This window comes from Ammospiza caudacuta, chromosome 15, assembly GCF_027887145.1.
Source record: "Ammospiza caudacuta isolate bAmmCau1 chromosome 15, bAmmCau1.pri, whole genome shotgun sequence".
NCBI classification, from domain to species: Eukaryota; Metazoa; Chordata; class Aves; order Passeriformes; family Passerellidae; genus Ammospiza; species Ammospiza caudacuta.
The window spans coordinates 4,982,651-5,007,624 of NC_080607.1; the positions used below are offsets into that span (position 1 = coordinate 4,982,651).

General features: G+C 61.7%; 1 protein-coding gene across 5 annotated transcripts in view; it reads right to left on the reverse strand.

Moving 5' to 3' along the window:
• DLGAP4 (DLG associated protein 4) overlaps positions 1-23,036 on the reverse strand; it is a 62,161-nt gene extending 39,125 nt beyond the window's left edge. The window contains exons 1-6 of one of the 5 annotated variants that reach the window (XM_058814429.1): positions 22,086-23,036; positions 20,759-20,908; positions 15,333-15,550; positions 11,874-11,988; positions 9,206-9,256; positions 7,922-8,165 (exon numbers count right to left, since the gene is read on the reverse strand). In XM_058814429.1, the coding sequence (XP_058670412.1) occupies positions 7,922-8,165; positions 9,206-9,256; positions 11,874-11,988; positions 15,333-15,550; positions 20,759-20,908; positions 22,086-23,036 (1,729 nt within the window). Of the gene's footprint in view, positions 1-505; positions 720-7,918; positions 8,166-9,205; positions 9,257-11,873; positions 11,989-15,332; positions 15,551-20,758; positions 20,909-21,507; positions 21,562-22,085 lie in introns of those variants that run through there. The other 4 variants (XM_058814430.1, XM_058814431.1, XM_058814432.1 and 1 more) reach the window with 4 other exon arrangements.
• Between the last annotated feature and the right edge of the window lie 1,938 nt (positions 23,037-24,974).

Sequence of the window (24,974 nt, forward strand, 5' to 3'; positions counted from 1 at the left end):
GCTCCGTGCCTCGCCCAGACAATTCCCTTTTCTTCTCCAGGCGAGGAAGAATCCGAACGCCTCTCTAAAGAAAGGGCCCGTGTCCCCCGGCGGGGAACCCATTTCGTGAAGCGCCGCTTCCCTCCCCGCGGTCCCCGGAGCCTCCGTGAGGGCCCGAAGCCCCGGGCCGGGCACCGGCCTGACCCCGCGCGGCCCCGGGGACGGCTCCAGCGGGGCTGGCAGCGGGCAGCGCCCACCCCCGCCCGGCCCGGCTCCCGCGGCGCAGGCGGCATGCGGGGGAGGAGGAGGAGGACGGAGCGGTCCCCGGAGCCCGGCCCGGAGCCCAGCGGGGCGGCCCCGGCGCTCCCACGGAGGCCCGGGACGCGCGTGGGAAGCGGAAGGGGCGGCGGGCCCGGCAAGCGGCGGAGCAGCGGCAGCAGCGAGGGAAGGAGGGAGGGAGGGGGCGGCACTCCCGCCCGCAGCCATGCAGGGCCCGGCTCGGCCCCCCGCTCGCGCGGTCACTCACATTGCCTGAGGAGCTCCAGACACAAAGCCATGAGAGACACAAAGAGGGGCGGAGGGGACCGGAGAGACGGGGGGGCGCGGGGCGAGGGCGCTCGGCCCGGCCTGGGTCCCGCGGAGGGGAGGAAGAGGAGGACGAGCCGCCGGCGGGGCCGCTCGCGGTCCGGGGCCGCTCCGGCTGCTCGTGCGGCCGCCGCTGGAGAAGGGAGGAGACGCGCGGAGCCGCCGCCGCACTCACCGCGCCCGCCCGCCGCTCCGGCCGCGCGCCCGGGCGGGGCCGCGCATTAAACGGCCGCCCCGCCCCGGGACCGCCCCGGGACCGCCCCGCGCCGGGCACGGCACCGCCCCGCGCCCGCCCCGCCGTGCGCCCACGGCCGCGCGGGTCCCTCCGCCCCGCCGGACACGCGGCCGGACCCCCGGCAGCACCGAGAGGGGACACGGGCGGCGGCGGCCGCTGCCTCAGCGCCGCTTTCGCGAGGGGAGCCGAGCGCTGCCGAACAAAGCGGGCGCCGCTCCCACCCCACGCGGGAGCTTTGTCTCCTTGTCTCGGTGACATCTCCCCATCGCGGCCGCGGTCCCACCCACGCGCGAACGCGGGTTTGGCTGAAGGAACGCTCCCGCTTTCACCGCTCCAGCCGCGGAGCGGGCGCGGTGGGACCCCCGTGGGCGGCGGGGCAGGGGCGCAGCGCTGCCCCACGCACCTCCTGCATCATCGCCGAGAGGAACCCTCCGGTGCAGAGGGAAACACATGGAAAATGAACAAGTGGGACGAGGAGGTTTTCTTTGTGGGTGTTTTCCCCTGGTCCTAGATTTGCTGGTGGAGTTCTGTCCTGCTGGGCGTGGGGAGAGGGATCGGAGACTCAGCGGGTGTGGGCGGTGTGTTGGGACTGTGCTTTGAGCCTCCCCTGGGGCTGCCAGAGCAGGGCTGATGGAGGATACAGGTGTGGAGGGCAGCAGGGCTGGCAGAGCGTGCGGCTTGCGGCAAGAACCTGCTGGGCAGAGCCACGCGGGTCTGCGCCCCGGGCACAGCCACGCTGGGTGCTGCAGGAGCATCCAGCTCTATCCCTCACATCCTGCGCTGACACACAAGGGACAAGCTGTCCCTGGCCCGGGACAGCTCTGCGAGGCCGTAGTCGCTCTGTGTGACCGAGATGGGCAGTGGGTGCGGGCACTGGCAGTGCTGGGCCCTGGGCAGGGCCGGGCCGTGCGAGCCCCTGCCAGCAGAACGTGTCCTGCCCCGGCCCCTTGCTGCCACCATCACTCCTCGGTGCTGGGATTTATTGATGGCTCGCTGGGCTCCCAGCACTCCGAGAAGGGCTGGTGTGGAGCATGGAGCGATCAAAGCGCCGTGGGAAAGCGCTGAGCTCAAGCGCTGCCGGCTCCACAGGCTGGACCGAGCCGCCGCCGCCCTCGGCGTTCAGCAACTGAATCGCTGCGGATTTGCTGGTACCGCTCTTGGAAGCAGCAGCACAATGGGGCTGAGGGAGAATTTGGTCACAGAGTCAGCCCTGAGCTTTGGGACCCTCAGCCTAGGGCCTCCCCACTCTGCTGCCTACCAAAGAAAAAAGGAAACGTGTTTTCAGTTCAGGGTCTCCCAGGTAGCTCTGAACTGCCAGTCTCTTCCTGAACCCTCAGAAATAGCCAGGTCATGGCTCAGGAGATGGAAAAGATAATGGGAAGGCATGAAGGAGAAGAAAAGCAACCCAAACCCAACCCAAACACAAAGAAACCCTCATTTGCCTGCACTGTCTGACATCCTGAAAATGCTCCAGGCTGTTTGCAGAGCCTCGCTCAACCCCACCCAGCCCTGCTCTCCTGGCACATGTGTGTCTGTCTCAGCTAAGGCTGTCCTTAGCTGCTGTGAGGACTTCCCCAGAGATGGAACAAGCCCTGTGGCTCTGGGGAGCCACAGAGGGGCTGAGCATCACCAACAGAGGGGACACAAAGGGGCACCTGTGACTGACCGGTGTCAGGGTAGCTCTGTGCTCACCTGGGTCACAAGGACGGCCAGCACGTGGGGATGCCACCAGGCCCCTTGGCCTGAGGAGAGACCTCAGGAGTCTGTGTGCCTGACACACTGCCCTCCAGCCAGCTCTGCTCACGGGCAGAGCACAGCACTGTGCACGGACTCCTGGTGCTGCCCTCCCAGAGTTCTGAGCGAGCTGAGGCACCCTTTGGTGCTCTGGCTTCTCCTCTCCCACGAGGACAGCACCAACTCCCTTTCCTGCTATCAAAGCTGATAAAAGCAAGCAACAAGAAGGACTTGTCTTTCTGACCATGTCAGCAAAGGGAAATGCTGGCAGCTGCCTTTGTTTCTACTCCTTTGTAGATGATCCCTGCTGGGAGAAGGCAGGCTGGGCCAGGACCTTGGAGCCGTGCTCACCTCCTGTCTGTGCCAGCACAGCACCCACAGCGTGGCTGCAGCCGCCCCTTCCCAGGGACCTGGGCATTTCTGTGGGCTCAAACCCACTGCAGCTGGTTCTGGGTGCCAGCCATGTGCCTGCAGCAGGCAGCGAGCTCACAGCCCTTGGTGCTGCCCGTGGGAGTGCTGAAACCTGGCAGCACCAAGAGGACACATAAAAGGCAGGGATGGTTTGGGCTCGGGGGTGGAGCCGAGAGCAGGGCTGTGGCCGGGGCACGGCTTCCGGGGGAAAGGGAGCTTTGGCTGGGCACAGCCCAGGGTGGTGCTGGAGTTTCCATCATAACAAGGGACAGATCAGAGGTGAAAAATGAATTGGGAAACGTGGACAGAAACAGCTGTCATGAATTTCTTTTTGTCCTACAGACACAGGAATACATCCCAGAACGTGTGTGCGTGCCCTTTTTTCCTCTGCAAACACTGATGGAGCATGCAACAGAAATCTTTCCCTGGCACACACACATACACACACACACGCTCTCTCTCTAATCCCTTTCCTGCTTGTATGTCAGAGAAAGCTATTTCTGGAACGTGAAATCTAGGTCAAAAAGAAGGAGAAAATCTGAAGGGAATGATAGCAGTCCCTCCCAAAGGCTGTGTGGGGTCAGCTCAGGCCAGTGGGATTAGTGAGGGGCAGCAGTGGTGCTTCAGCCCCAGCCCAGCCATGGCTCCTGGCCTGGTGTGAGCTCCCTGTGCCTTCCCACCGTGCTGCTTCCCCACACAGCAGAGAAGGCCATGACAGCCAAGAGGAGTGCAACAGAAACTGCCTGCCCACACAGAGCCCGGGATCACGGCACACCGAGGAGGAGGAGGAGGAGGAAGATACACGACTTTCCCAGGAGCCGTGGAAACTCATCCCACAGTGAGCCAGCCCTTGGAGGGGGCAGGCACTTTGTCCTTCCTCCTAAGCACAGCCCTGCAGCCCCTGCACGAGCATCAGTGCCAGGGGACTGTGTGCCTTCCCCCAGCACAACCATGGGCCCTGAAGCCAGCTCTCTAATTTAGTCACAAACAGGGAAACAAAAGCAATAAAAAGAAGACAGGAAGCAGGTGGGAGACAGAGGGCAGTTGTTCTGTCCTGACCTTTGGGATTATCTCTCCCAGGCAGTGCTCTCCTGCCCAGCCTGGGCTTGGAAAAGTTCTGGTACATGGAGGGCACAAGGTGTGTGCAGCCCTGGCCTCCCTGCAGGAGATCTGGACACAGGATAAGGAGCTGGACACCTGAGCTTTTTGGGAGCAGGCTGCTGAATGCCAGGGCAGGATGCTCTGAGCAAGGGTGGTGTTACCAGATAGCACAAGGAGGACTGGCTTGGTGTGAGCTTTCCCTGCTGTATTTCCTTGTTCACCTCTGCTTTCCTGTTTCCCCTGGACATCAAATACTCTGCTCTGCATTGCAAGCAGTCTATTAAACAAGTAATTCCCAGAGCTGCCTCTAATAAGCAGGAGCCGGGGCTGGGGAGCCCTTTGTGGTGCTGGGAGGGGCGCGGCTGTCACTGCACGCCTGGCAATTAGAGGAATGGGTTCCACTGGGGCTTTTGAGTCTCCGGCTGTGCGAGGCACAAAGCTTTGTTTAAGGCTGATTAAGGGCAGCTCATCATCTGTCTCGCTGGCTGTCAAACGGGAGCTAATTGCCTTGTAATGTGCCGGTGACACAGGCATTAGTGGGAGGAACCGGCGTGGCAGGGGTGTGACAGCTGTCAGCTCTCCCCCGTGCTCCCTGCACACCCCCGTGCAGCTTGCTGCCCCTCCTCCTGCCTCAGACGGTGCCCAAATCCCCCTGCTTCAGCATCCAGCCCCCACAGGACCCTTAAGGAACAAGGAGCCTGTGTTGGCCCCAGAACTGCTGCTGGGGCCGCTTTAGGATGTGTCCCTGCACAGACAAAAGCGGGGTGGTGCCCATTGCTCTGGGCTGCTGCACAGATGCTGGATGAAGGAAGGTGTCCCTGGGATGTGTCTGGCTCAGGGCTCTTAATGGTGTCATCCCAGAGCCCTGCGTGGAGCAGAGGCCACGAGTGACCATTACAGCTGCAGGTGACAGTGCATCCACTACCCCTCCCCGTGTGCCCAGGCTGATGCCACCAAGCTGCCACCTGCTGTTGGGAGGCCCCTCTCCTACACCACCAGCCACTCAGAGCCTCAGGGGTGCACAGGAAAGGCCCTGGGGGTACTGGCTGGCAGCAGCTGAACACGAGCCAGGCGTGCCCAGGTGGGCAAGAGGCCAATGACACCTGGCCTGTACCAGCCATGGGGTGGCTGTCCCCTGTGACTGTCCCCTGTGCTGGGCACTGCTGAGACACCTCATGTGCTGTGTCCATTTGGGTCCCGGTGACAAGAAAAAGACACTGAGGGGCTGGAATGTATCCAGGGAAGGAAACTGAGCTGGGGAAGGGGCTGGAGCCCCAGGAGTAGCTGAGGAAGCTGAGGGGCTCACCCTGCAATAAAGGAGGCTCAGGGGGGACCTCACTCTCTACAACTCCCTGAGAGGAGGGTGCAGCCATGTGGGGATCAGGCTCCTCTCCCAAGTAACAAGTGGCAGGACGAAAGGAAACGCCCTCAAGATGCACCAGGGGAGGTTTAGGTTGGGTATTAGGGAAAGCTCTTCATGGAAAGGGTGCTCAGGCACTGGCACAGCTGCCCAGGGCAGTGATGGAACACATCTATGGAAGCGTTTAAAAATCTTGTGGATGTGGCACTTGGGGACATGGGTTTGTGGTGGCCTTGGCAGTGCAGGGTTAACAGTTGGACTCAATGATCCTAAAGGGCTTTTCCAATCAAAATAATTCCATGATTTGCAAGGGAACTGAGCCCAGATGGCTGATTAGAGGTGTGAGTGCTGTCCAGATGTGTCTCCTGCCTCCCACATCCTGTGCATGCACAACCACAGATGCTCCTCTCTGCTCCTCAATCCTCCACCAAAACCCTTTCTCTCCCCAAGGCTCAGCAGCCAGTGTGAAGGGCTGGGGGATGCTCTGGGAAGCAGCAGAACTGTGCTGGGTCATGTCAGAAAGAGGTGGCACCCAGGCATTCTGGAAGCCCCCTCTGTGCTGTGCCTGCTGCTGCTGCCCAGTGCTAGCCTGGACCTGTGGCAGCACTGAGAGCAAGGACAGGGCTGGGGGACAGGGGCAGCCAGGTGAGAGCAGTGGGACACAGCAGAGCAAAGAGGGTGGCAGGAAGGAGGGACAGGGCTGAGCAAACAGCCCATCCCTCCCAGGGATGTCCTCCAGTTCCTGCCTCATCCTGGGGACCTTGACTGGGATGGCTCTGCAGCTCACACCACTGAAGGGAGATGTTCCATGCCCATGTCCCTGGGGAGGAAGGCCTGCAGCCAGGCAGGAAGGCTGCAGTGCCTCCTCCCCATTGCCCACTCTACCCAGAGCTGGGATGTGCTGTCTGCCACTGACAGCCCATCCCATCCCATCCCATCCCATCCCATCCCATCCCATCCCATCCCATCCCATCCCATCCCATCCCATTCCAGGGCTGTGTCAGCTTTGCCCACAGTAGATGAGCTGAGGCTGCTCTGAACTCCCCTTGGTGCCAGGGCTGGTGCTGAGAGGCCCCATCCTGCTGGGGACCCATGGGATGGGATGGGATGGGATGGGATGGGATGGGATGGGATGGGATGGGATGGGATGGATGGGATGGGATGGGATGGGATGGGATGGGATGGGATGGGATGGGATGGGATGTGCTGCCTCCACAGACAGCCCTCGGGAGGTTCTGCATTCCTCCAGCTTGTTCTGCCATCTGCCTTGCACCATGAACAGGCACCACCATGTTGAGGAACACCAAGGCATCACCTTTGCTAACCAGTTCCCAAAATTATCCCCAGGATGGGACCTCAGCTCCTCACACCTTGTGCTACACCTGAGCCCCATCTGGAGCACTGGGGCTGGCCAGAGCTGGGAAGGGCACAGGCTGCCTTGGAGAAATTGATGCAAAGTAAAGCAAATCAAGTGACTTGGAGCCTCATGGAAATGCTGCCATGGCTCAGCACAGGGATGCTGGGCTCTGGGGCTTGTTGGTGCCTTAAAACTCAGTGCAAGATCTGTTTGTACTCCACAGCCAGGGATGTTGGTTTCTCTCTGTGTGTCATCACAGAGTCACAGAATGGTTGGGGTTGAAAGGAGCTTAAAGCTCATCCAGTCCCACCCCTGTCCTGGGCAGGAACACCTTCCACTAGACCAGGATGATCCAAGCCCTGTCCAGCCTCAGACCCTTCTGGGGATGGGGCAGCCACAGCTGCTCTGGGCACCCTGTGCAAGCACCTCCCTAACCTCTAAGATCTTCCTGGGGCCTTCTCTTTTCCAGGCTGAACATTCCAAACTCTCTCAGCCTATCTCCAGAGCAGAGGGGCTCCAGCCCTTGGAGCATCATCTCCATGGTATCAGAGGTGCTCCAGCCCTTGGAGCATCATCTCCATGGTGTCAGAGGGGCTCCAGCCCATAGAGCATCATCTCCATGGTGTCAGAGGGGCTCCAGCCCATGGAGAGCATCATCTCCATGGTATCAGAGGGGCTCCAGCCCATGGAGAGCATCATCTCCATGGTGTCAGAGGGGCTCCAGCCCATGGAGAGCATCATCTCCATGGTATCAGAGGGGCTCCAGCCCATGGAGAGCATCATCTCCATGGTGTCAGAGGGGCTCCAGCCCATGGAGCATCATCTCCATGGTATCCTCTGGAGTTGCTCCACATCTTTCTTGTGTTGAGGACCCCAGAGCTGGAGTCAGCTCTGCAGGAGGGGTCTCATGAGAGCAGAGTAGAGCAGGAGGAATCTCCTCCCTTGACCTGCTGGTCACACCTCCTTTGACACAGCACCCAGAGCCCGTCTGCCATTCCAGCACCCACATCCAGCTGCTGCCCATCCTCAGCAAGCCCCAACACGCCCCAAAAGTCACGCTCAGCCACGGCTGGGGATGCAGGCAGCCGAGCCCAGCGCCTCGCATGCCCCAGGCAGTGCCAGCCGTGTCCCTGTCCCCGCACGGCGCGGCACTCACTGCTGTTGGTGGGCAGGGTCCTGCTGCCGCTGAGGCTGCCCGTGGGCGGCGGGGAGATGGAGCGCACGGAGCCCGTGTCGTCCTCCTGGGAGCAGCCCGCCTGGATGGCGCGGAGGTAGCTGTGGCTCCGGGATCGGAAATAGCTGGGCAGGGGCAGGTCCAGCACCTCCGCGGCCGCCGACTCGGCCTCGCTGTAGGTGGAGTCGCAGACGGGCTCGTACTGCTCCCCCAGCTCCGGCTCGGGTGCCTGCACGGGGACACGGCAGCCCGGTCAGCCCCTGCCTGCGGCCGCCCTTCCTTTCCCTTCCCTTCCCTTCCCTTGCCCTCCCCTCCCGTCCGTCCGTCCGTCCTGCTCCTCGCCCTCCGGCCGCTCCTGCAGGTCCCGCTCACGGCAGGTCCAGTGGTCAGCGGTCAGTGGTCAGTGCTGCTGGGCTCTCTGCTGAGAGAGGGAAGAGGGCCCCTCCCTGGAGGGGAGAGGGTCCCAGCTTGTGGAGCAGGGGACACTTACCAGCACAGTGCCTGAAACACCCCCAGTCCTGCTGCTGAGAGCATCTGTGGCCAAAATCCCTGTGCAAACTACCAGGGCCCTGTCAGCTGGGATACCTCAGCCTCAGTGTAGCCCACCAGGGCATGTTTGCTCCTCAGAAGGGAACGTGGGGAGACAGCAGGGGAGAGCTGTGGGCTGGGGAACAGCCCCCACACTTGCCTAGGGTGGGTCTCGGTATCCACCCCAGCCCCATCCCTGGTGAGGGCCAGGAGAGGGCTTGGCTCTCCCACTGCTCTCCCCTTCTCCCTCCTGCCCACAGCCCTGCCTTGCTGTCCCCTGGCAGCTGCTGGGGAATCTCGGTCTTGGGAGAGGCTCAGCCAGGTCAAACCAGACCCAGCCCAGAGCAGTCTGGTCTGAAATACGGGTGAGAGATGCTGAGACTGGCCCTGTTGCCCACATCCATCTCTCCTGGCCCTTTCTTTCTCCTGGCACACAAGGACATTGTTTCTGCCCAGCACTGGCATCTGAGCTCCATGAAGTTTGGCTTAAGAAGTTCATCTGCTTTCCCCTTAAAACTGAGGGTCCCTAAGCCCCTGCTGGGCCCAGGACTCAAGCTCTCCAGCTGCCTTGCAGTGCCTGGCTAAGGAGTGCTGTCTCCTTCTCCTCCTCTTTTCCTTCTCCTGCCACTGGCCTGGGCATGGGCTGACCCCAGAGCCCACCTCACACCCTGCCACGGGTGTCCAGGCTGGCCCCAGAAAGCTCCATGAGGAAGGATGAGAGAAACACCAGTGGGACAATACCTGCTCTCCATGGGTAAATATCTGAGGGATAAGTGAGGGGGGTCCAAAGATCTGGAAGAAAGAGTTGGAGAAGGTTAAAGGCCAAGAACAGGGAGCCCCTCACACAGACAGTGACTGCACAGGGACTGAGCACAAGGGAAGCAGGGGGCTGTCCCCTGGGGCCACTGCTGCTGACACTTCAGTACAAACTGCAGAGCTCAGAAGATGCCAAGCAAGGCCACACGCCCCTCAGACAGTGGCACAGACATGGCAAAGCTCCACAGGACACCTCAACCACGGGAGAAGCTGCTGAGCATTCAGCCTGCTGTGTGCACCCACAGGGGACACTGGGGACACCGTGCTGGGACAGCCCTCTGCACACAGGGGCAGCTGCATGAGGTGGCACTGGGCACCTCTGGGTAGCCCCCAGCACTGGCCACACCCCAGAGCCCACAGAGCCGTGGGCAGCCCGAGTGCTCCGTGTGGGGGGAGCTGTCCTGCAGCCGGCAGGGCTGGCCTGGCCACCTCACTGCTGTCCCCCTGTGCCAGAAGAAGCCACACAGAAGCTGTTCTGCCTCCCCAGCAGACCAAAGCCACGGCACACACTGAGCATACAGAGCCCTGACAGACACTGCGCTGCCCGGGGGCACGGCTGCCTCCTCCTCCTCCTCGTCTCCACTCTCGGGGCTCTGCCTGGCACCACCTGCCCTAGATGACCCTCTCGGGGAGAATCTAGGTTCAAAGTGTGCCTGAGGGAAGAGGCTTGGCTCTGGGAAAGGGCCTGGCCCTCTTGCACAGGGCACAGCTCATGGTGGGGCTTGGCAGTGTTGGAGTCACCAGCTCTGTCCCCCTTGGTGTGACAGGAGGTGCTGAGACATGCAGCTGGTGATCTCTGGACTGCCAGAGGTGGAGCTGAGTGGGACCGAGCAGAGGGGACTTGTCTGTCAGGGGTGTTTCCATGTGGTGAGACACTGGGGTCTGGCTGGACACACAAGGAAGGTGGTGGAGGTCACACTGAGTGAGGGCAGGGCAGGAACTCCTCTGGCACTGGGATGGGTGAGACCAGCACACACTGACCATGAACCAGCTCCATTCTGGATCAACAGACACGCAGTTTGTGGGAGGCCTCTCAATCCTGACCAGCTGCAGCTGAGCTCTCTGGTTTTCAGGGGACAGTGGCAGAATGCCTGTGTTGGCAGCAGCCCCCTGTGTTGGCGGGCGCTGTGGCATTTGGGGTGTCCCCAGCAACCCCAGTGCCACCAGCCTGGCTCTGGGCTGGCTGCCTGTGCAGCTCCTGGCACATCACAGCTGCTCAGACCCTTCAGCTCCAAGCCCCTCCTGATGTCCCTGTGGGGCTGCTGCACTCAGCTCCTGGAAGCAGCTCTGGACATGGACAGAGCACAGAGCCATGGTCTCCTGCAGGGATTCAGCACGGACTGACACGCAAAGGACGAGGACACGGCGGTGCTGACCCCGCTGTGCACCGAGACACCCAGAACAGGCTGCTGCTGCTGCTGCTGCTGCACAAGGGTCAGGACTGGCCACAGGCAACAGGAATGTCCAGCAATGCCCCTGCTCCCCCAGCTCCCCTCCAAGGCTCTGACTGCTCTGGGACAGCAGCAGACTCCAGCCAAGGGGCTCAGTGCCCCCCACGCCTGGATGGGAACACAGGCAGGACATGCCCTTGTCCCCCTCCCCCAGGGCTCCTGATGCCCACCCTGCTGCTCTGGCCCCCTGCACACACACACAGCAGTGTGGGGGTGCTGCCCATGCAGACACACAGGAACAGGTGGGACAGAGGCCTGGGGTGACAGGGCTCACTGGGCAAAGCTGTGGGGCAATTGTGCCCTGCAGTGCAAGGGCTGAGATGAGCACACGGGACCTCTGCTCATCCTGGCACCAGTTATCTCTGGCCTGGGAGGCAGTTCCAGAGCAATCCCAGCCCCAGGGAGCTCCAGAGCAACCCCACAACCATAGTGTGGGAAGTCAGACCCACTTTGCATCAACTGCATCCCAAATGTTGTGGTTGGGGCATGAGCTCACCTTGTGGCAAGGGGTTTGCCACCCTCTGCCAGCATCTCACAGGCATCCTTGGCTTTGCCATGGTGCCCAGGAATATCCAAAAGAGACATGCCCAGCTGGCTGGCAGGACAGCCTCCCCAGCTGTGGGCTCCTTGTTCCTGGGTCCAGTCTGCTGCACAAGGGGTGAGATCCTGAGCTGAGCAGGGTGACTGTCCCTGGTGACCCTGGGGGATCCCAGGCTGGACATCACCAGGTGAGTTTGGCCCTGGCTCTGGACCAACCCAGTGGGCATGAGGGGCTTGCAGCATGGTTGAGCAGCCTTGTAAATGGTTCTGGAGGTGACACAGTGAGACCCTGCACCTAGATCAGCCATGAGCTTCCCCCAGCATGGTGGGGCACCCTCTGGGTTACCATATCTGTGGCAGAGGGGTTTTGGCTACACCAGCAGTGTGAGAGGAGGCAAAGCTGCAGGAAGGAGGTCTAATAGGAATCCTGATTAAAGAGCTGGCATGACAGTGGTAAAGCTGCCAGGGAACAGCCTGTGCAGCTCCTGGAGCACAGCCAGTGCCTTGCTTTGAAGAGGGAAGAAGATGCTCCTTCCCCCCTGAGCTGGCCTCCTCCCTCACTGCCTGTGCCAGCACCGTGGGTCAGCACTCCGGCACCTCACCTGGTTGATGCAACTGGACTCGTTGGCACTGTCAGAGATCTGGTTGTATTCTTCCTCCCAGGTGGGGAACTTCGGAGGTAGGAGGATCTCGACAGAGTCCAGGCGGTCCAGGCTCCTGCTGGCAGAGAGAGGGTGTCAGGGTGTCCCCATGGCAGGGGCAGCGTTGGGGCAGAGCTGGACCCCCTGCCCACAGCCAGACCCCCTGTCCATGGCCAGACCCCCCAGCCCACAGCCAGACCCCCCTGACCACGGCCAGACCCCCCTGCCTACAGGCCCTCTGCCAGGCACGGGCACAGGCACGCATGGCAGCACTGAGGTGATGCTGGGCACTGTGCCCACTGCTCGGCTGTGGAGAAGGCAGCTCTTCCTCACCCTGCTGGCCCCTGGCTGGGCATGGCACACAGGGAAAGGGTTGTGGGATGCAGTGGAAGGACAGGGACAAGATTTCAGGTCCTGCTGCCCCAGGAAAGCACTGCAGATGCCAACTTAGTCCAGCAGAGCCCTAGGGAGCATGTGGGATCTGTGACAGCCTCCAGCCACAGCACTGCCTGGATTGCTGGAAAAGGGGGGAGAGGCAAGGTGAGCAATGACTTTTAATTTGTATTTTGTGGACTTTGCAATTGGAAATAACTGCAAGATACATATATTTACATTTGTATAGATTATCTGGAAGAAGTCCAGTGGGAACCTTGCTGGAATGACAATGCTGCACGAGCAGGGGATCATTATTTCCACTACAATTTTGCTAGGAGAAACTGCCACTATGTCCTGGGGCAGAGCAGCAGGCTGTGCACAGGAGGAGAGCAGGGCTCTCACTGAACCTGACCCAGCCAGACCTCAGCTGAGACCCAGGCACATAGGGGCAGGGAGGGATGGGGAAGGATGGGGCTCCCCTGGGGCTCTGTTCCACCACAAGACCATGTGTGAAGGAGTCCTGGGCACAGGCTGGGTGCACACAGAGGGGGACATTGCCAGCCGCAGTGGCCTAGGGCAGCTGTGGGGCCTCTCCCTCTGGAATGGGCTGTGATCCCAACACAGGCCCTCATGGCCGCCTCCCCCACGTCTGCCAGGGCCGTGGGTACAGAGCTCCCATTGTCACCTGCCTGGGGACAGCAGAGCTGGGGGCACGGCAGGCCCTGTGCAGCCTGTGGGCATCCCACAGGGACTCTGAGGTGTCCATCCCGGGGTGGGATGGGAGCGGGGCATTGTCCCCTCTGCCAGGGGAGATGGAGGAGACACCCCTTGGGGTGTCTTGGGGACCACGGGCCATGCAACACCCCCAACCCTGGGCTCTCTGCTGACTGCCGTGTTTCCCTCATGCTGAGGTTTTTATCTGTGAGCTCAGGCTGTGAGCCAGCCGCGTCCTGGCATGGGCAAGGTCCCTCCGGCCTTCCCCTCCGTGCCACCCCTCCGGCCTTCCCCTGCCTGCCCGCAGGGAAACCGAGTCACAGAAGCCCTTGGAGGGGCGGAGACCCTCGCAGAGGGACGGCCCTGTGCCTTACCCTGGCTCTGGCTGGCCCTGCGGCCCCCCCGGCCCAGCCCCAGCCCGGGATCCCTCGGCTGCCGGGGCTCGGGGCTGCGCTGGGCGGCGAGGGCCGGGCACCAGGGGGCGGCCGCGCTCCGCTCCGGCTCCGGCCGGGCCCCGGCCCCATCCCCATCCCCATCCCCATCCCCATCCCCATCCCCATCCCCATCCCCATCCCCATCCCCATCCCCATCCCCATCCCCATCCCCATCCCCATCCCCATCCCCATCCCCATCCCCATCCCCATCCCCATCCCCATCCCCATCCCCATCCCCGGTTCTATTCCCGGCTCCGGCCAGGCCTCGGCCCCATCCAAGGTTCTATGCTTGGCTCTGGCCTCATCCCCGCTTTTATTCCTGGTTCTGGCTCCATCCCCGGTTCTATTCCCGGCTCCGGCCGGGCCCCAGCTCCATCCCCATCCCCAGTTCTACTCCCGGCTCCGTCCCGGCTCTATTCCTGGCTCCGGCTCTAGTCCCGGCTCTATCCCCGGTTCCAGCTCAGCCCCGGCTCTGTCCCTGGTCTCAGCCCCGGCTCTATCCCCGGTTCCGGCTCTAGTCCCGGCTCTATCCCTGGTCTCAGCCCCGGCTCTATCCCTGGTCTCAGCCCCGGCTCTATCCCCGGTTCCGGCTCTAGTCCCGGCTCTATCCCTGGTCTCAGCCCCGGCTCTATCCCTGGTCTCAGCCCCGGCTCTATCCCCGGTTCCGGCTCCAGCTCCAGTCCCGGCTCTATCCCCAGCTCCAGCTCCGGCTCTGTTCCCGGCTCCATTCCCGGCCAGGCTCTGCCGGGTCCTGCCCTGCAGAGCTCCTGTAGGGCCGAGCCGTGCTCGGAGCCCTCGCAGCCGATCCCTCTGTCCCGATGTGCCGCACTCCCAGAGCTTCCCCAGCCTGGCCCGGCCCTGGCTGAGCCCAGCGCTCAGGGCAGCCACATCCCGAGGGACAGGCTGCATGGGCACAAGGAGCCCCAGCCTCTCTAGGTGGGAATTTTCCACCAGCGACTCCAGGATCCCACCCTGCTCCCCTGAGGCGAACATGAGGGCTTGGAACAGGGATGGATCAGAACAGGCATTTCCAGGGCTCCCCAAAACTGATTTTGCCACTGTCTCCCAGCAGAAAGCAGCACCTGGTCCTGATGTGAATGCTCTGTGGGGTGCCCCCGCACTGCCTGCACCCCACTTCCCTCTGCCTGCTGAGCCTCAGCAGTTCATCCCCAGCAGCTCCTCTGTAGCAGCCCCAGCTGCCCCAGCTGCAGCACCCGGAGCACTGAGAGCCCCCAGGTGCCTTGTCCCGGGATGTGGAGCAGGTGCTGAGGACACTGCACAGCATCCCTGCCCAGCTCACACAGAGCCCCTCCTGCAGGACCAGCCTCTGGCCCAGCAAAGCTCCTGCTCTGCTTCCCTGGCTTTGGCTCAAACCACTGTGGGTCTCCCTCCTTCAAAAACCTCTCAGCCCTTCAGGATATCCTCCAGCCCAGTGTGCCACCTTTCTGTTCCAGAGGTGGAACAGCTGGAACACCTGCACACCTGTGGAGCAGAGCAGCTCCAGGCACAGTCCCAGCAGGCTGTGTCTTCAGCCATGCCAGGTGAGAAGCTTCCATGGCCAAGGGGCCTCCTGGGGTTGGGATCTCTGCATTCCTGCAGAGCAGAGGATGCTTGGAGAGGAAATCCCCACAGCTCCATCAGAGGAGTGCTCCTCCCATGGCTGAGGAGACAGGGACAGGTACCTAAAGCAGCTCCTAACCAGGGCTACTGGGAATCACCAGGATGGGGTGCCACATCTTCTCCTGTCCTGCTGTCTCCTCATGTCTCTGTTAGGGCTGGGGTGCAGGAGCCCTGCTGGGCTCTGGTGCCTCACTCTGTGGGGTGCTGCAACCCAAGGGCTGCTCCAGGGCTGGCCCTGAGGGCCTGTGCAGAGCTCCCAGAGGAGCCCCAGCATTACCTTTGTGTGGTGCTCTGCTCACTCAGGGACTGTTGGGTGGCCTTGAGGTAACTCTGCCTCCGAGCTGCAGTTTTCGGGGATGGTTTGGGGCTGGTTTCTGAGTCCTCGCTGTCATCATCCCCCATGGCTTTGATGTAGCTCCCGCTGCGCATGCGCCGGCACGGGATCTCGCTGTCCTTGTCCCGGGACAGCGTGCTGTTCCACTCCCCGTGGGGCACCTGCAGGAGGAAGGGCAGCATCAGCAGGTGTGAGGGAGGGCACAGCCCACCATCCTGGGACCAGCAGGATCGTGGGGAGCTGGGGACATGGTTGTGCTTCTGCTGTGGTGTAGTGGGAATAAACAACACAAATCCTTCACAACCCTCCCTTAGCAGTTCATGCCAGGCAGCCCTTGCTTTGGTGGCCTCTGTTTCAGCACATCACAGCCATTCCCTGCCGCCGGACACCTCCATCCCAGACATGCTCACACAGCCAGGACAAGCTGCGCAATGCCAGGCGTCATAGGGGGAGAGGGGACGGTCTCACTGGGCTGTGTGGGGCACTGGGACAGGGCTGGACCTGGCTGCTCATCACACAGACCATGTCACTGAACATAAAAGTGCTGCTGTGGAGCAGGGCTTGGGGCTCAGAGCCCAGGCCTTCATGGGCTCTTTAAGGTTTTGAGTTGAATGTGGCTCTGAGTGGCTGAAATTACTTTCTGAAACCAAGTCAGGCTCTCACAAGTCCCTCTAGAGCAGCTTGGGCACACAGACCTTGTGCTGGCCTCTCTGCTGAGAGATGAGAGGCACCTTGGGCATGAAAAGCACTCTAACCCCAGCAAGGTGACAACTCCACAATTAATTTAAGGCAGACACAGTCTCTTGTTCCCTCACTAGCCAGGAGTGAGCTGTTGGTGCCACGGGAGGCCTGAAGCACTGAGCAGCCACAGCAGCCACCACCCCTCTGCCCATCCCGTGGGGGGCACCAGAAGCAGAGCCAGGTGCCCAGGACTGAGCAGGACGAGCCACACGTGGTGTGGGACAAGTCACGAGAGAAATGGGTCAGCCCAGGTTTCAGGAGCAAGCCTTGGCTTTGTGGCTCACTTGGATTGCTGCTGGCCTTTGTCCTGCCCTCGAGGACAAGGAGCACCCAGGCCAGAGGTGAGGCTGCAGCCATGCCCATGCCACCCCAGTGCCAGGGCAGCCCAGACTGGGGCAGCAGCTGGGATGCCAAGGGGAGCAGTGCCCGCCCTTGTGCTGAGCACAGCCTGTGCTGACAAGAGATTCCAGCTTGACTCTGCTGGATGGAGCTGCTGGATGTGCCCTGCTGCCCAGGGAGCTGTGGGGCTGAGCAGCCACAGCTCACAGTGCTCTGGGATGCAGGGCTGTGCTGCAGCTGTGAGGAGCCAGCCCTGCAGTGCCTGTTCCCATCCCTGCTCCCAGCAGGGCTTCCCTGGCAGCCAGAGCCAGTCTGAGGCTGTGTCTGATGCTGCTGGGTTGGAGCACCTCCAGGTGAGGCTCAGGTCTGCAGGCTGTGTCCCGGTGCAGGCTCAGTGCACAGCTCACAGCTGAGGGCTTGTTCCTGCCCAAAGGGACTCAGCCCATGTCCTGCCAGCCTTCTCCATGTGCCCACTCTGGAACAGACCCCAAACCACCCCTGGGGCTGCTCTGGGGACAGGCCCCTGCCTGGAGTGCATCCATGGCCCAGCACCCACGTTCCTGGGGGCGTGGAACAGAGGCAGGGTTGATCCAGGTGTGTGGGATCCAGCTGGGACCCGAGTGCAGCCAGTCTCCCACGTGAGGCACACACACTGGCCAGGCCTCCCTGAGCTCACTGCTGTTGGAGTGGAATCTCCCAGCTCTTTCCACTCTGCTCCTGCCATCTTTATGGTGGCCATGGCTCCCAGGCCAAGCCCACACCACTGTCCAGCACAGGGGCTGTTGCTGTCAAATCTCAGGTCCTGGTAAATGCAGGAGCTGAGAACCCTTTCCCTGCTGGGTGGGAGTGCTGCCTCTGTCTGTACTGGTGGCCTTGAGGCCAGGAAGGACCCACTGGCTCCAGCTGAGTCCTGCCTCTGGGAGGATCCCACAGGTCACTGGGAGGATCCCACAGGTCACTGGGATGCCTGGCTCTGACCCTTTACAGAGGAGACAAGGACCCTGAGAATCACTTTTATATTGATCACCTTGGTGTCAGCTCTGACTGCAGACTGCATTTTACTGCCTGCCTTCTCCTCAGGCTGAGCTGCACCTCCTGCCTCTGGGGTTTGGGCCAGCATGGGGCTGGTGAGGGCAGGAAGGGCTGGTGAGGGGCAGGAAGGGCTGGTGAGGGGCAGGAAGGGCTGGAGAGGGCAGGCAAGGCTGATGAGGGCAGGAAGGGCTGGTGAGGGGCAGGAAGGGCTGGAGAGGGCAGGCAAGGCTGATGAGGGCAGGAAGGGCTGGTGAGGGGCAGGAAGGGCTGGAGAGGGCAGGCAAGGCTGATGAGGGCAGGAAGGGCTGGTGAGGGGCAGGAAGGGCTGGTGAGGGCAGGCAGGGCTGGTAAGGGCATCCAGCCTGGGCAGGGCCAGTGCTGGATGGTGTGGTGCAGTGAGCCCAGGACAGTGGGGGCTCTCAGATCTCAGGGTCCCACAGCTGCTCTGCTGCCACTGCTCGAGGGCACAGGCTGGGGCTGCTCAGTTCTGCCATGGCTGCTGCATTTGCCCCCTGGCCTCGGGCTCCCTGGGCACAAAGGCAGTTCCAGTGCCTCTCTCTCTGCTGGTGCAGCCCCAGCACTGCCTGTCCCACTGGGACCTTCCCTCTCCCAGGAACAGCCTCCCTGGGGCATTTCAACAGTGCCTGGCCCTCACCAAGCTGCCTTAATCCTGCTTTCCCTGCCTCTCCTCTGCTCTGTGCCTTGGCAAGGCAGCAGGGCACAGAGCTGCTCTCAAGGTGCTCTGCATCCCAGCTCAGCACTCAAAGGAAGGAAGGTGCTTGGGAGGGCAGCCCTGAATCCACTGCCCCACTTTGGAGCATGTCCACAGGTGCCACAGCTCCCGTGGGACAGAGAGCGGAACAAGTGATTCCTGAGTATCACACCTGCAGGGACAAGCAGGTGCCCTCGGGGCCCTGCCAAAGCAGTGCAGGTCCTTTGGGTGCTGTTTGGGGTCCTTTGGGTGCTGTTTGGGGTCCTCTGGGTGCTTCTGTGCAGGAGGATGTGAGGAGCCTGTCCTGCAGTGTGCAGCTCTGCCATGGGGTGACAGCCAGAGTGGCTGCTGTGATCAAGGACAGACCTGCCAGTGGCCAGTGCAGCCCCTCGGTGGCAGCAGAGCTCCTGGCGGGTGACACCCGGGGCTCTGGGCACAGACTGTGTCATGCCCAAGTGGGGTGAGGGCACCCAGGCCGGGCACAGAGCAGCTCCTCACAGCTGGTGGGGTCCTGCTGCCCTTCCTGCTGCTCTGCCAGGTGCAGCCTTGGCTCTGCCCGTTGTGCTTTGGCTGCTGTGGAAGGAGGGGGAGCAAGAGGATGCCCAGGTGCAGAGACTTTATGGGGCTGCAGGATGTGGGTCCTTCCTTGGGCTCAGTTGTGGTCCATGTGGTGCAGGGGTGTGGGATCCAGGCACGTGTCCACCCCTGGGGCTGGGCTCTGCTGCCACCACGGCACTGTCACCAGGTGTGTCACCACGCTGCACTGTCACCGAGTGTGCCACCACCCTGCACTGTCACTGGTGCTGCCACCACCCTGCACTGTCACCGGGTGCTGCACAGTCCCCATTCAGCAGCACCGTCTGCCTGTGCTGCTCTCCTGCCATGAGGGAAGGGCCACGGGGGAGGTTCCCCTGGGGCACCCCCAGTCCCTGGAGCCCTGACAGAGCAGGGGCAGGGGGAAGGGGAAGGGGAGCTGCCCAGCTGGGCTCTGGCAGGAGCTGCAGCGCTCCCTCCTCTCGGGGCAGGGCAGGGGGAGAGACTGCAGGAGCAAATAGGGTTTCCATCACACAAGTGCCAGCTCTGCCATGCACACACGGACATGCAGCACAGAAGCCCTGCTGAGCGCTGCAGGGCCATGCACAGGCTGCACTGCTGCGGGCACAGCGCTGCTCCCTGTCCCTCATGCTGTCCCACAGGCTCAGCCATGCCCTCGAGAAGCAAGCTGCAGCCAGGCTGTCCCTCTGGCAGGGCACCCTCGGGAAGGGCCTGGGCTGTGCTCCTGCTCCACAGCAGCTCGGTGGGGCTGGCGTGAGGCACTCAGCACTGGCACTGCTCAGGCCACCCCCTCTGGATGATGAATTATTTTCAGGGCTCCTGAGGGTTAAGGAAGCTCTGGGGTGGTCTGGCTGTAGGTGGGGTTGGGGAGGCTGGTCTGGATGATGCATCAGGTCAGTGGGGACTGTCCCCTCTGAGCCACCACAGTGCCTCACTTCAGTGCTGTCTGTGGATCCACAGGTCCTGCTCACTCCTGCCTGGGCCATCTTCCACTCCAAGGAGCTCCTCAGCCTCTTTCCTTGTACTCTCAGCTGCCCAAGGGACTCATGGGGACAGGGGGACTGGGGATGTGGAGCACAGCCTCCCTCCTTGGGGACTGTGCTCTGAGGATGGAACTGTGTCATCCTAGGGACTGATCCAAGAGTTCCCTACCCTGATGGGACAGGGCTGGACCTGGGGCTGGGCAATCACCAGCTACAACATCTGGCTATGGATGTTTCCAGGGCCTGGAAACATCACATGGACCCCCAACAGTTGCTGATGAATCCCCAAAATACCCCCAAAGGACCTTTCAAATGGGGCAGGAGAGGTGAATTCCCTTGGGGGCTGAGCTGCCCTGTTTGTCCCCATCCCATTCCTGCCCTCCCTTGTGTCCCTGCACCTCTGGCACCCAGTGGGCATTTCTGCCTGGCAGCAGTGCCCTCTGCAGCAGGGCAGGGCCCTGTGTCACCCAGGCACTGGGAAAGCAGATCCTTGCTGTTCCTCACCCTGTCCCCAGGTGTGACAGGGGACATGTGGTATTGCAAAAGGAGATTCCCCACACACACAGGCTCCAGAGGTGACCTCTCCATAGCCTCTCCTGTGCCAAGGAGGGGCTGGGATACAACGGCCCCATCCTCCCGTGAGGTCCCAGAGCCCTGTGTCCTGATCTTTGGGGCTGGCATTGGACACCTGGGGACAAGGTGAGCCCAAGCACCTGTGCCCTGTCAGCTTGTGGGGACACCAGACATCATGGTTTTGGGACTGGGTGCCCGAGGTCCTGCTCTGGTGATGAACCAGAGGTGAACGGAGCACAGGGCCTGCCCCAGCACTGGGGATGTTGTCACACCCTGGTGTCCCCTGCGTCCCTCCTGCCACGCCACTCATGGCTGTTGGCCGCTCCCTGCCCGCTCCGAGTCCGGTGGCGCAGGCTGAGCCCCTGGGCAGAGGTGCCAGGAGGATCAGAGCAGGAGGAGCTGGGCAGAAGCTCCTGCTCCGAGCAGATCCCTACCTGGGCGCTGCCTGCGTCGGTCGGCGCGGGGCTGAGGGGCCGCGGGTCCCAGCCCTGCGGGGCGGCCGTGTCCTCCCAGCCGAGCGGTGGCGCTGCCCAGCTGCTGGCCAGGCCCGTGCCGCCCAGCTGTGCCCACAGCCCTGCGGCAGGCTGTCGAGAAACGGAGGCATTACATGGGGGGAAGGAGCGGGGCAGCCCTGCACCCGGAGCCCAGGGCTGTGGGGCGGCCTGCTGGGCTCGGTGCCGCAGCCTGAGGGAACAGCTGCTTGTCTGCAGCTCTTGAACCTCAAATGCTTAACGGGAAGGAGCAGGGGAAAGAAAAAGAAACCAGGCCAAGATAATTTTCCCTGCTGGTGTTCCTGATGCAGTCAGTTCAGTCCCTTGGAAATTTGATTTGCAGCCATGGCCAGCGAGGTATTGGAAGCTGAGTGTGCTTCAATAATTCATCAGTTTTTAAAGCCTCTAACCTGGCTGGGCACAGCCAGGGAAGCCCCTGGCACCTCTGCATTAAAAGGATGCTAGAGATTTACATGCACAGGCTGGTCCCCTTCTTCCCCCACCCAGGCCTGGCTTATTTGCCTTCATTCCTCTCTAGGGCACAACCAGGTTCACGCCGCTCCAGCGCCGCTTTCGGAGCTGCTGCAGAGCTGGAGCTGCAGGTGCCAGGTTTTCAAAGCAGCATCAGCCATGCAGGCCATGCAAGCGGGGCTGGCACTGCCCTGTGCCCACCCTGCCCGTTGGGCTCCTACCAGTGCTCCGGGGAAGCTGGGCAGGGCAGGGCTGGCCGGGCACGCCGGCGCGTCCTGGGATGCGCGGAGATAAGGGGGGAGCGTTAGTCAGGGCTGCTGACCTTCGGGCACAGGGGGCTCCATGGGGCCTGGGGGCTGTGCCCGGTGAGATGTGGCTCCTCAGCGTTCCCGGCCATGTGGGCACTCAGGGGAAACAGCCACATGGGGCAGCTATGTCCCCACCTGCCCAGGAGTGCCCCTAGCACCTGCAGGGCCTGGGCAGGCAGTGGGGACAGGTGGGAGGCCTGCAGGGAATGGGGTCACACCCGGCAGAGTGGGTGGGCTGGCATGACCCCTTCACAGGGACATGCTGGGACAGCTGTGGGAGATGGACCCCATTAGCATCAGTGTCCCTGCAGGAGGAGTAGGGGTCTGTTCCCAGGGCCCGCCCCAGCCCTCTCCTGGCAGTGTGACCTGAGGTGGCAGCTGAAACATGTGGAGATGTTGGATAAGGTCACACGGGTGCCCACCGAGAGGATGTCCCTGAGCTCCCGTGCTCTCCCTGCACGGAGCACCCCGGATTCCCCCGTGTCACCCACCTGCAGGTAGTGGTAGGCCAGGTCCTGGTGGCAGGACTTGGATTTGAGCAAGGCTTTGTCGATGGTGGCGGAGGCCTTCTGGCACACCTCCCGGGCATGGCTGAGCGTCAGCGTGGACCAGGAGCCCCGCTTGATGTAGTTGGAGTCGTTGTTGATGGGGATATTGGTGCAAGGGGTGACCTTGAGGTCATTATTGCTCTTGGAGGATTTCAGCATGTGCTCGCTGATGGTGTTGTAGGCGTGCATGAAGTACTTTGGCTGGCTGTGGTCAGGCTGCCGGCCCAGCGTCATCAGCCCCATGGGGTTGCGGTAGCTGCAGGTGTCGCTGTCCAGGTTGTCATCGGAGCTCCACCAGCCCGAGATGTTTGACCTGGTCCTGCGCTTGGGCTCGGAGGTCTTGGCCCGGTCCTTGCTCTTGCTCCTCCGGTTTTGCTTGGTGTCATCTGCCCCCTTCTTCCCGTTCACGTTGCCCTTGGCGGGGCCTTCCAGGGACTGGGACTTGGCGAAGAGCTTCTGCACGGAGTGCACCAGGTGCCGGATGCGGCCCGGGCTCTCGCTGCGGTGCTTGGCGTCGCTGCGCTGGAACTGCAGCGTGCTGAAGCCGTCCCTGTGGATGGGCAGCTGCTTCTCAAACTGGTCGAGGAGGTTGGCAGGCAGGCGGTTGATCTTTGTGGCTTGGGCATGGCTCGGAAAAGGGTTTTCATCCGGGACCTCGAAGTGGGAGTTGTAATGGATGCGGGGGAAGGTGCTGCTGTTGGAGATCTGGTTGTTGAGTGGCAGGAGACAGTCGCCGTGGACGGTGTTCTGGGCTGGGAATCGGGGATCCATGGTGAAGGAGTCGGTGGGGCTGAGGAGATAAGGGTTCCTGTCCTGGGGGGCATAAAGAGAGTCTTGAGGGGAGTCCAGGTTTTCGGAGAGATGGCGACTTCTGTTGTCTCCTAAGCCCTTCATGGTCCCGGTGCTTCCTAGACCATGGCTCAGGGACGGTGTGGCAGAGCCCTTGCAGACCTCCCTGCAGCTGGAGGAAGAGAGCAGATGTTGAGAGAGCACTGTGAACCCCTCTGGCGGCCCACTCCTCACTGGGGGCACATCTCTGTCCCCCTCTGAAAGCAAATGCCACCATGGTTAAGGGACAAGGGAGAGAAGAGGATGGAGAGGCAGGAGGGGAGGAGAAGGGATGTGAGGCCAGGGGCTGGAGAGAGCAGGCCCAGCAGAGGAGGGGCAGGATTCACATTCCCACTGCAGCTGCAGAGCTCGTGTGCCTCAGTGCCCAGCCACAGGCTGCTCAACAGCACTGCTGCTGCTGCACTGCTGCTGCATGTGGGTTTGGACAGCGTGACAGAGGCACTGCCAGCAGATCCCTGTTCTGTCCATCTGCTCAGCTGGGAGGAAAGCCTGCTGTCAGAGCCCAGCAGGTCCTGCTGAGCCCAGCCAGTGTGGAGCCCAGCAGCCCAGCTTTGCAGGGTGCCTGGTGTTCCCAGGCGATCCCAGGGGATGGATCCCAGGGCTGGCACAGCTCCCACAGCTGTGCTGATGTGACACCATGGCAAACACCTCCTCTGCAGCCAGTGCTGCCTTCCTGGCAGGTTCTGCCCTGGAGCACAGTGTGTCAGTAGCTCCATAAGAGCTGAGGTGTTTCTGAGCACTCAGAGCCTGACCTGAGAATCTGTTGGCTGCTCAGACAATTATTCCTGCTGGGCTGCTCCACTCCTGGGGAGCTGTGTCACCTGTGCCACTCTCCCAGCCAGCCCCTCTGTCCCCTCTGCCACAGTGAGGGGCTGGGGTTGGTCCCTTCCTTTCAGCAGGTACAGAATCCCTGTGGGTGGTGGAATGGCAGCTGGGACACAGGGATCCCCTGAGGGATCCTCACTGAACATCTCCCCAGTGGTCTTGCCCCATCCTGCTTGGTTCAGAGGGATCCTCATCTTTACTGTGTCATGCAGGGAAAAATGACAAACCATTTGGGTTTGCTTAAAAGAAAAATCAATGAACATTTATATGCATTGAGCTGTCAATCAATAAGTTGATTTTCCATACTCAAAACCAACTTAAAATCACAGAGTGTATAAATGAACTCTTATTTCCTGTTACATTTTAGTTTAGTTTCTTAGTTCCTTTTTGATTTAGTTTGAGTGTTGCTTAAAAAAGAGAGAGTGACTTTTAACGCATGCAGAGGGTATGTCCCTGTGAGGAGCACAGATGGCAGTCTGTGCTCCTGCCTTCTCCCTTTCAGCCATGAATGGGTCTCCAGTCTCCAGGAACTTGTCCCCCATGTGCAGCGAGGCCAGCAAAGGAGTGGAGTGACCACTGCAGGGTGGCAGGAATTCACAGGCTTGTCTTCCTCACTCAGGGAAAAATGCATTAATAATGAAAAGCAGCCAGAGCTTTAAATAATTGTTTGGAAGCACAAAAAGAAAAAGAAGTGGAATTTATTCCACGGCTTGATGGGCTTTGCAGTCTCCATTTAACTCTGTCACTCCCAGTGGGTTGGCAGAGCCAAGCTGGGCTTTGTAAAGCTGCAGTGAGAACAGCCTGTGCTTCCCACCCTGCTCCAATGGAGACCCCAGCCCCCTCCCCTGAGCCTGCTCTGAGGGTCCTGCCCAGGCTGACCTCAGAGCCCTGGGCACTGCCCACTGCTCCTGCACCCCTGGCAACTTCCCAGCGCTGCTCCCTGGGCATCAGGGCCATGGGGCTGCTCCTGACCCGGGCCCTGCCCCATGGCTGCTCCTTTCCTCCTGCTCCAAGCTGTGCCCTGCCCCTGCTGGGCTGTGCTGCTCTGGGAGTGAAGATTGGCCCCTCTCCCCAACAGAGACAGTGCCCTGGCATTTTGGGGATGGGGACATGGCCTGAGCTGCGAAGAGTTGACACCAAACTTGAACTGTCTGCCCA